This window comes from Terrapene carolina, unplaced genomic scaffold, assembly GCF_002925995.2.
Source record: "Terrapene carolina triunguis isolate 2854851 unplaced genomic scaffold, T_m_triunguis-2.0 Scaffold18, whole genome shotgun sequence".
NCBI classification, from domain to species: Eukaryota; Metazoa; Chordata; order Testudines; family Emydidae; genus Terrapene; species Terrapene triunguis.
The window spans coordinates 4,592,636-4,603,570 of NW_020664369.1; the positions used below are offsets into that span (position 1 = coordinate 4,592,636).

The following is a 10,935-nucleotide window of genomic DNA, read 5'->3' on the forward strand; positions in this document are numbered from 1 at the left end:
GGTCAAATTATAAACTGCGGTGGGGAGGGGGAATCCCATTTACAGAGAAGCTATAGAACTTGTCAGAGGCTGTCTCCTTAAATTTCTCAACGTTTCAACTACAATATGCATGCTCCTAGATGCCACTGATTTTTTTCTCCATTGTTCTAAAACAACCACACAGAACTGGATGGAGACAGACAAGATCCTCCTCCTGCTCTTCCTTTCCCTTCTAAACACCCTTCTGGCCTAGGTGAAGTGGCATTGCACTGGGAACCAGTAGACTAAGTTCAAATATTACCTCATCTATTGACTGGGATTAATAATTCTATGTACTTTTGTCATAACTATAAAGGGAAGGGTACCAGCCCTCCTGTGTACAATACTACTTGCTAATTATGTCCGGTCTTGTGAGGTGTGCCAACGAGTGGGAAAGCCCCAAGACCAGGTCAAAGCCCCTCTCCAGCCACTACCCATAATTGAGGTCCCATTTTAGCGAGTAGCTGTGGATATTCTGGGTCCTTTCCCAAAGAATACACCCAGAGGAAAGCAGTACATACTGACTTTCATGGATTTTGCTACCCGATGGCCGGAAGCAGTACCCTTAAGCAACACCAGGGCTAAAAGTGTGTGCCAGGCATTAGCAGACATTTTTGCCAGGGTAGGTTGGCCCTCCGACATCCTTACAGATTCGGGAACTAATTTCCTGGCAGGGACCATGGAAAACCTGTGGGAAGCTCATGGGGTGAATCACTTGGTTGCCACCCCTTACCACCATCAAACCAATGACCTGGTGGAGAGGTTTAATGGAACTTTGGGGGCCATGATACGTAAATTCGTAAATGAACACTCCAATGATTGGGACCTAGTGTTGCAGCAGTTGCTTTTTGCCTACTGGGCTGTACCACATCCCAGTTTAGGGTTTTCACCATTTGAACTTGTGTATGGCCACGAGGTTAAGGGGCCATTACAGTTGGTGAAGCAGCAATGGGAGGGGTTTACGCCTTCTCCAGGAACTAACATTCTAGACTTTGTAAGCGACCTACAAAGCACCCTCCGACACTCTTTAGCCCTTGCTAAAGAAAACCTAAAGGATGCTCAGGAAGAGCAAAAGGCCTGGTATGATAAACATTCCAGAGAACGGTCCTTCAAAGTAGGAGACCAAGTCATGGTCTTAAAGGCGCTCCAGGCCCATAAAATGGAAGCGTCGTGGGAAGGACCATACACGGTCCAGGAGCGCCTAGGAGCTGTTAACTATCTCATAGCATCCCCCACCTCCAACATAAAGCCTAAGGTATACCATGTTAATTCTCTTAAGCCCTTTTATTCCAGAGAATTAAAGGTTTTCCAGTTTACAGCCCAGGAAACAGATGACGCGGAGTGGCCTGAAGGTATCTACTATGAAGGAAAAAGTAATGGAGGCGTGGAAGAGGTGAACCTCTCCGCAACCGTTGGACGTCTGCAGCGACAGCAGATCAAGGAGCTGTGCACAAGCTTTGCACCAATTTTCTCAGCCACTCCAGGACGGACCGAACGAGCATACCACTCCATTGACACAGGTAATGCTCACCCAATTAGAACCCCACCCTACCGGGAGTCACCTCATGCCCAAACTGCTATACAAAGGGAGATCCAGGACATGCTACAGATGGGTATAATCCGCCCCTCTAAGAGAGGATGGGCATCTCCAGTGGTTCTAGTTCCTAAACCAGATGGGGAAATATGCTTTTGCGTGGACTACCGTAAGCTAAATGCTGTAACTTGTCCTGACAACTATCCAATGCCACGCACAGATGAGCTATTGGAGAAACTGGGACATGCCCAATTCATCTCTACCTTAGACTTAACCAAGGGGTACTGACAAGTACCACTAGATGAACCTGCCAAGGAAAGGTCAGCCTTCGTCACCCAGGCAGGGGTGTATGAATTTAATGTGCTCCCTTTCGGGCTGCGAAATGCACCCGCCACCTTCCAAAGACTTGTAGATGGTCTCCTAGCAGGATTGGGAGAATCTGCAGTTACCTACCTCGATGATGTGACCATTTTTTCTGATTCATGGGCAGAACACCTGGAGCACCTGGAAAAAGTCTTTGAGCGCATCAGGCAGGCAGGACTAACTGTTAAGGCTAAAAAGTGTCAAATAGGCCAAAACAGAGTGACTTACCTGGGGCACCAGGTGGGTCAAGGAACTATAAATCCCCTACAGGCCAAAGTGGATGCTATCCAAAAGTGGCCGGTCCCAAAGTCAAAGAAACAGGTCCAATCCTTCTTAGGTTTGGCCGGATATTATAGGCGATTTGTACCACACTACAGCCAAATCGCCTCTGACAGACCTAACCAAAAAGAAACAGCCAAATGCAGTTCAGTGGACTGATGAGTGTCAGAAGGCCTTTCACCACCTTAAGGCGACACTCATGTCTGACCCTGTGCTAAGGGCCCCAGACTTTGACAAACCGTTCCTAGTAACCACAGATGTGTCCGAGCGGGATGTGGGAGCAGTTTTAATGCAGGAAGGACCGGATCAAGAATTCCATCCTGTCGTGTTTCTCAGCAAGAAACTGTCTGAGAGGGAAAGCCACTGGTCAATCAGCGAAAGGGAATGCTACGCCATTGTGTACGCGCTGGAAAAGCTACGCCCATACGTTGGGGACGGCGTTTCCAACTACAAACAGACCATGCTGCGCTACAGTGGCTTCATACCGCCAAGGGGAATAACAAAAAACTTCTTTGGTGGAGTTTAGCTCTGCAAGATTTTGATTTTGAAATACAACACATTTCAGGAGCTTCTAACAAAGTGGCTGATGCACTCTCCCGTGAAAGTTTCCCAGAATCAACTGGTTAAAAATTGTTCTTGGAATGTGGGACATATTGTTAGTTTTTATATAATCAGTAGTATGTCTAAAGGTGCATGTGTCTTATTAACTCTGTTTTCTCCTAGAGCTCCAGGAAGAAATCACAGCCAGTGTGGAACCGGCTGTCCAACACTATCTGTGATTTGGGGGGCGTGTCATAACTATAAAGGGAAGGGTAACAGCTCTCCTGTGTACAGTACTATAAAATCCCTCCTGGCCAGAGACTCCAAAATCCTTTTACCTGTAAAGGGTTAAGAAGCTCAGGTAACCTGGCTGACACCTGACCCAAAGGACCAATAAGGGGACAAGATACTTTCAAATCTTGGTGGGGGGAAGACTTTTGTTTGTGCTCTTTGTTTTGGGGGGAGTTAGCTCTTGGGACTAAGAGGGACCAGACATCAATCCATGCTCTCCAAATCTTTCTGAACAAGTCTCTCATATTTCAAACTTGTAAGTACAGCCAGGCTAGGCGTGTTAGTTTTATCTTTGTTTTCTCAACTTGTAAATTTACCTTTTGCTAGGGTGTTTACCTCTGTTTGCTGTAACTTTGAACCTAAGGCTAGAGGGGGTTCCTCTGGGCTCTAAGTTTGATTACCCTGTAAAGTTATTTTCCATCCTGATTTTACAGAGATGATTTTACCTTTCTTTCTTTAATTAAAAGCCTTCTTTTTAAGAACCTGATTGATTTTTCCTTGTTCTAAGATCCAAGGGGATTGATCTGGACTCACCAGGAATTGGTGGGGGGGAAAGGGAAGAGGGGGGGGGAATGATTAATTCCTCCTTGTTTTAAGATCCAAGGGGTTTTGGATCAGTGTTCACCAGGGAATTGGTGGAAGAGTCTCTCAAGGCTACCCAGGGAAGGGACTTAGCACATTGGGAGTGGTGGCAGCGGACCAGATCTAAGCTGGTAGTTAAGCTTAGAAGTTTTCATGCAGGCCCCCACATCTGTACCCTAAAGTTCAGAGTGGGGAAGGAGCCTTGACAACTGTATAGTGCTATAATGAGCAAGCACTCTGTACATTAGGAGAAGGGGCAAATATTAGCTAATCATCAAATTCTGGTACTGCTTAATGCACAATTTCTTACTTTCCTACTTACGCTTTTTTGAATTATCCCATTCTTCTTATGAAGAGTATAGTTTGGAAGTCAAAGATTTTTACATTTTGCTATGAATCATAGAATGTCAGGGTTGGAAGGGACCTCAGGAGGTCATCTAGTCCAACCCCCTGCTCAAACCAGGACCAATCCCCAACTAAGTAGGACCAATCCCCAACTAAATGAATGTTTAGTAATATTTGGATCTGATTTATATGACCACTTACCACTGAGTTCGATCCTTAAAATTCTAACCCAGAGAGCTTTCTAACCCAGGGAGTACACAGTTTCTTTAAAACTAACCAAAAGAGATAGACATGAACAAAAAGGCAGCTGAGTCCCATGGTTGCTAACCTTTTACTCTATCTTAAAATGTAGAGCTAATCAATAGAATTAAATGTCCTTTGCTTCCTTATGTGATCTACCACTAGTTCATGGAGGGCATCCAACTACAAAACTTGGTCACAGCTTCCCTTTCATTTCTATAGCTATCAAAATCAAGGACAGATAAAGCCATCTTTCTTGTAAGAGGAAAAGAAAGGGCTTCAGGGGAGACAGCCTACCTTCCTGTACAGAGAGCCTTATACCTTTTTTGAGACTTCTGAGGTTTCTTCCAGCCAGACATTTTCTCTCATCCCGTATTTCCTCACAGAGCCTCCATGTTTTTAGTTACACAGAAATAGGACACATGCGCTTCAATGGAATCAATGCACCTGCAACACAATCGACGCAAACCTTGACTAATTGAAGGTCTTCACTCTTTGGATTTAATCTCACGGATATAAAGCACCACTGACTGGGGACCCAAAGAGTAGTTTTGAATATTGGTCAGATAAAAAGAAACCTGGAATTTGTTTTAGTGTCTGATTTTGTTCTCTTTTGCTAGGGGATAGTGGGAACAGATGGGGATGCTTAAAGTGTTTACTGCAAATACATTTTGGGAGCAACCCATGGAGTATGAAAATTCTTACATGTCAATGTGTAATTTTTAGTCAGTCATTTGCGTGCAGCAAAATCACCCTGCTAAGAGATAGCCTTAAGGCTTAGGTTCATGTAGAAATGGTAACTTCATATAAAGACCCCAAATCCTACTAGGACTACTGGGCAGAATTTTTTCTTCTTGGGAGACACCAAGGAAAAAGTGCAGCTTCTTTTAGGTCATGCTAACTCAAGATAGTATTTGAGCTAGTGCTATATTTAGGCACTCAGATGCCATCACGCCGAAGATTATATAAATATGCCTATATACACGTCTGCTACTATACCATCATTAATTTTGTGAAGGCAAGCCTGATACAATGTTAGTACCCTCCAAACACCATGCAGTTAGGCTTCTGAAGCTGCGGGGTTGAATCAAAATTTCTGAGAAATCTGGATAGTAAACTAATTTCCAAGACACCTACATTGCACTATTAATAAAACCTACAACAACTACAAAACCTTAAGAACTAAACAATTGAAACAACTACAAGATAGCTGCATAAGTACCCTAAAAAACAAAAACAAAACAAAAAAACAGGAAGAAGCCATCAGCAAGTAAACAAGTCCCCACAGAAGCTTCAGTTTGATAGCCCAGTTTTCATTGGAATAAGCCACAGAGAACAGAACACCGGTGCTCTGCACTGTCCACAGATTCCCAGTTCACTTCCAATGTCAATTCAAGGCCCCAGTCTTACAAGGCTATGAACAGTTCAGGATCAGGATATGTTGAAGATAACCACTTCATCTATTCTATGATTTTCTGTGCTATTCCAGAACAACGCAGGTAAAAAAGCCCCCAAAAAGCTTGCGAGAGCCAGAGGGCATTCATTTAAGGGAATTCTACTGTGGAACAAGCTACAGGAAATAAGACACAGGCAAAATCTAACCATTTTCAAAACATGCTATAAATTTCACTTATTTGCCAGTCTTCCCATCTTAAGAAATGCTACGAGTGTGCACAATGATGGAGAAGCTTCTTAAACTGGGAATATTCATTTTGTAGTCTATTATGAAAAACATTTTTTCATATCTATATTGTATTCAGCACTAATCATGGTGAGAAGTTTTACAGATTGCTTTAGTTTTATCTGTCATTCAACTTTTTCTTCTATTACAAGTATTTTGTTTAAAAGCAAGCGTTAACAATGAGGGACAAAGCGCTGACTGACTCTCTCCTTGGGGAAGAGAAAACAGATGCTGGCTAAATGGTACACAGGTACCCAAGAGAGTCTTGGGAAGTGCTGCAGTTTCTACTTAGAGGTACAGTCTGGGCTGGTATTAAATAAATCCTTTCACGGGTACTAGGACTCTGAACACCAAGGATGGAGAAACATTCTTTCCATTGCACCACATGAAATGTAACCAGGACATTTTTTTTTTTTTTTTGAAGTATAGCCTTGAAAAATCAAAGAAAAATTTCCTGACTGGAAGCTTATATTGGGCACTAGGATATGTAACTGGCATAGGATGTGTAGAAGCCCCATCACTTGGGGCATTTAATACTGGACTGTATAAAGCACTGTTCAGACAATCTGCTGTAGGGTACAATCAGGTAGTGGAAGGAGGAAAGAACAGGACTAATCCATCTTTAACATTTCTAATTTCAAGATAATAAACATTATACAAGCATAAGATGATCAGTATCATACTGCCAGGGAAATTACTTTCCTCTGATTGCTGAATTAGATTTACTATGCATTTTATACACACCATCCTCTGAAATATCTGACATTGACACACCCTCCCAATATTCACACACTTTTCCCTGAAATAAACACACTAGAAAACTCACAAAACGTCTATGAAATTAAACGAAAAATACATACTAGGTGATTTGCTTTGCCAGCATTTATTCCCTAAACATAAAGAGGCACACATTTTGATAAAAAAGAAAAGCCTGTAATTTTGTAAGTTAAACACAAGCACACAATACATCTCTACCTCGATATAACACGACCCGATATAACACGAATTCGGATATAACGCGGTAAAGCAGTGCTCGGGGGGGGGCACGACTGCGCACTCTGGTGGATCAAAGCAAGTTCAATATAACGTGGTTTCACCTATAGCACGGTAAGATTTTTTGGCTCCCGAGGACAGCGTTATATCGAGGTAGAGGTATATTTGGGTCCACAAATCTATTCACTTAGGCCTACCACTCTTGTATCTACTATTAGATATTTAAACACACGTATCAATTTACTTTTTCAGCACCTGAGCTATTAAGATGTTTTGACCAAACCAATCATAATGTACTAAAATGTGCTTACTTGATGCTGAGCTGACAAAAAAGAGTGGAGGTCTTTAAAAATGTACAAAATTCTGAACTCAAAAGTTCTATCGCCTGATATTTTACTTTCACAATTTTTCACCATTTTAATGCCGTGAACTGCTACAAACTACTTCCGCAACCACATTTGCAGAAGGGAAGGAACGTACACAGGATTACATTTCATGAACCACAATTCAAGCGCTTCTTCCCACCCAGGGCTCAACCAATAACACTGATCCCAAATACAAAGGTTAAGTTGAATAAATAGGAATAGGTTCCATAGCTTTCCTGAGTTTGTTTTGTTTACTTGATTTTGTCCTTCGAGGTCTTTGTTCTAAATTTAGGTCAACCACATTTCCCCTGAAACTGCAACAGTAGTGTTATCAGCCTACAATCCGCTCTTTCAAATCTCATGTTTATAACTTTAATACCTCCCTGTTGAGTCCCTTTTAATACAAAATTATTGGTATATTTTGATCAAAGTTCTCCTGCTGTGTTAATTTCTACATATATGATCTGGATGCAGAGACACAAAACCTTCCTGGGAGTTCCACTGAATATCAATGGGAGACTTGGAAATCAATCCTTTTCCTATCAACCAACCATGAAACTGAATGACAGCTGTGACAGAACAGTCTAACATCTATGACGTACCTCAGGACTGTGTTACATGTTTTTATGTCAAAGATTTCATGTTACTGTACAAGTTATCTTTATTTTCGTTGTCTGATAAAACACTAAAGTCTTAATTTGCCATAATTTTCTCTGCATTTTTGGGTGGCATCTTCACAACTTGGATACAATACTTCACATCTTTCTTTTTCCACACACAGAATTTGTCGCATTGAGTAGAAGTGTTTTCCCCCAGTACAGATGCTTGTAGCCATTACAGGGTAATTTCACACAATCAACCAACCATCTTCTATTAATAATCAATGTTGATTTTAGTTTTTCCTAGAATCATGTATTACCAGGCCCTGTGCAAGATTTTCAAACCAAGTCCCCATAATCAATTCACAACTCCAGGCTCCAATATCCAGTGACAGTTGATTCTACCAAGCAGACATGCCCCTCCCTCAAAACGTAAGTAACTATTCCTTCCCACCCCGAGCTTCTAGAAAGTTGTAACAGGGATAACATCCTTGACATTCATCACTTCACTTTTAATTTCAAAATAGTTAAATTTTATTCAGTCTGAAGTTAGAGCCAATTTTCTTGTTTCAAAACCCTTTCAAATATGGTATTTCCATAAACATAAATGAGTGAGTGAAATGCAAAAAACTTGAAGAAACCCCACCCCACCCCCTTCCAGGGGAAAAAAACTAAGTATTTTCACAAATGTAAATCCTGTGTTCCCATACTAAGCCATATAAATGTGATAATTGCCTCTGTCTCTGCATACAAATTATTGGTTAGTCTCTCTGAATAAGTTGGCAATCTTAAAAGTTTTGATTTCATGTTCCCAACTTGACTGGTGGCAAGACGACTTCTCAGGTAAAAACATGCCACAGCGGAAGCAGTGACTAACCCTTTCCTCTCATTAGTACACACTGGCCTACTCCGAGCACTTCCCACCCCACCTAATTTTGCCCATCCTCGGTGAAGAACTCTCTCTATTACAATTCATGTCATCCATATCAATATTCCTGAACATCTCAAACTTTTGGATTCTCCATATAGTTGGAAAAATCAAGGAGATTTTAAAGTTTTTAAAATCGCACAGTTTAAGTTCAACTTCACTATGTAAATTTTTTCATACAAAGTGCATTACAATATATTGTTGAATACATTTTGTACATGTATAGTTTGTGTATATATACACCCCCCACACAACTCTTCCCCCCCACACACACTCCTCTGACACTTTAAAACCAATAATTAAATCTGGAAAAGCAGTTTTAGTACAAAACAGAACATACCTTGAGATTTTAGACTTGCTCATATGTAATAATACTACACAAACTTTAGACAGAAACTGACATATGGAACAAATCTCTGTAGCATATAATACTGTATTACCACAATTCAGAACTATTACCTGTTGTCTATTTAATAATAAAGATTTCTTGTGACATCATAAACCACAAATTGAAACAACCCTGACACATTTGCATCCCAGGACAAAGAATACAGTTTAGTAGATTAGTCTTCATTTATCCTTGACTTGTCAAAACTTCTGTACATATTTGTATCTGATTCTGACAATATCACAGTCATCAAATTTAATACAGATATGTACATATTACTACGTGATGAGTAATCACCTAGTAATTCTGTAGTGAAAGCAGCACACTAACTACTAAGTAGGAGATTGCTGAATTACAGTCATTTGTAAATTCCAGAGGAATCTATATAATACACTTACAACTTAAATTAGTACAGCAGATTATATGAAAACTGAATAAATACTAAAATTTACCTTTTCTGTATTGTAATATAAAGATTTCAAAGTGGTAAACAAGGGTGGGCAGCCTTTACTGAAGTTAACCCTCAGGAACTTATCCATTAGTTCTCTAAATGTTTCACCTAGAAACAAAAGTGTATTTGGTTATATTTTAATGTTTGTGAGTGCCGTATACTGATCAGTGTTTATATTTATACAACTATGGATTATCACCAATAATTGAAACTCTACAGAGAAAAGTGTTCTAATGCTTTGATTTCTTTCCTGTTAAAGAAGAAAAACAGAATAAGCACATCTTCCCCCCTAAAGAAATGTTTATGTTTGGGGAAACTAACATGTGACCATGACTTTCTACACTAAAGTTTTAGAATTTGAAACTGATTGGAAGACTTGGTTTCATAAGGCAGAGTCCCCACATCTTTATCAATATTGTAGGAGGAGGTTACTGAAACACTTAGTTATCTGAATGTATTTGTGGGCACAACCACAGTACTTGTTGTGCTATGATATCTTTCTATAGCAGAGAAGATTTTTGGGAGAGACTTAAGAAAGGAAAGTAACTAATAAGCAAAACAACCTTTATAGCACTGACGTCTGAGAGCATCTTAGGTTAATACTTCCATGAATTATGATGATGAGTCAACTGGGAAGACACATGGAACAGGCATAGAATATTTTCCATATGCTCAGTAGGGTTGTATAAATATTTTAGCTACCAAGCTGGGAATATTTACAAACTGAAATGCTTTTGACAGACCTAGAAAAACAGAAATTAGAATAACTAAAATACCTTGTTTGTTACAAAAAGGCATGGAAGGGTAACCCAGTGAGACACCGTGTGGCTCTCATTTAAGTGTGAATTATCTTGCTTTCATTTCAAGTGCTGCTCAAGAATGGGGCAACTACTTTTTATTACCACACCCATTCCCACGGAAATGAATATATTCGACAATACAGACTTGCAATGATATAAAGTGTTCCAGAACCAACACATGCATATTGAAAATCATTCCTAGTAATAAAAATAGGCAAATGAAGTTTTCCCCTTATTTTCATGTTTTTCTATTTATGGGAATAAAACATTTAATCTGAAGATGGCAGATAGATGGTAAATTGTCACGTAGCTGCTCAGAAATCAATTTACAAGATGAACTGCTTAAAAATCAAGCAGAACATAAAGGCGACTATGTTCCTGAAAAGGATTAGTTGAAGTAAACACCTGAGATTTAAGTGAGGCATGAACAGCATCCTTTAATTTTTGGCTTGATCTGTTGTGAAGCAATGGTAATTTTGAAGTTGCACCCAAAACAAACAAACAAACAAACAAACAAACAAACAAACAAACAAACAAA

General features: G+C 40.1%; 1 protein-coding gene across 4 annotated transcripts in view; it reads right to left on the reverse strand.

Annotated features, from left to right (window-relative positions):
* LOC112103181 (N-alpha-acetyltransferase 16, NatA auxiliary subunit) overlaps positions 1–10,935 on the reverse strand; it is an 88,383-nt gene that overhangs the window by 20,306 nt on the left and 57,142 nt on the right. For 3 of the 4 annotated variants that reach the window (XM_026654754.2, XM_026654777.2, XM_026654823.2), the window contains exon 9: positions 9,599–9,705. The exons of the other annotated variant lie outside the window; for it this stretch is intronic. In XM_026654754.2, the coding sequence (XP_026510539.1) occupies positions 9,599–9,705 (107 nt within the window). The remainder of the gene's footprint in view (positions 1–9,598; positions 9,706–10,935) is intronic. 4 annotated transcript variants of the gene reach the window in all.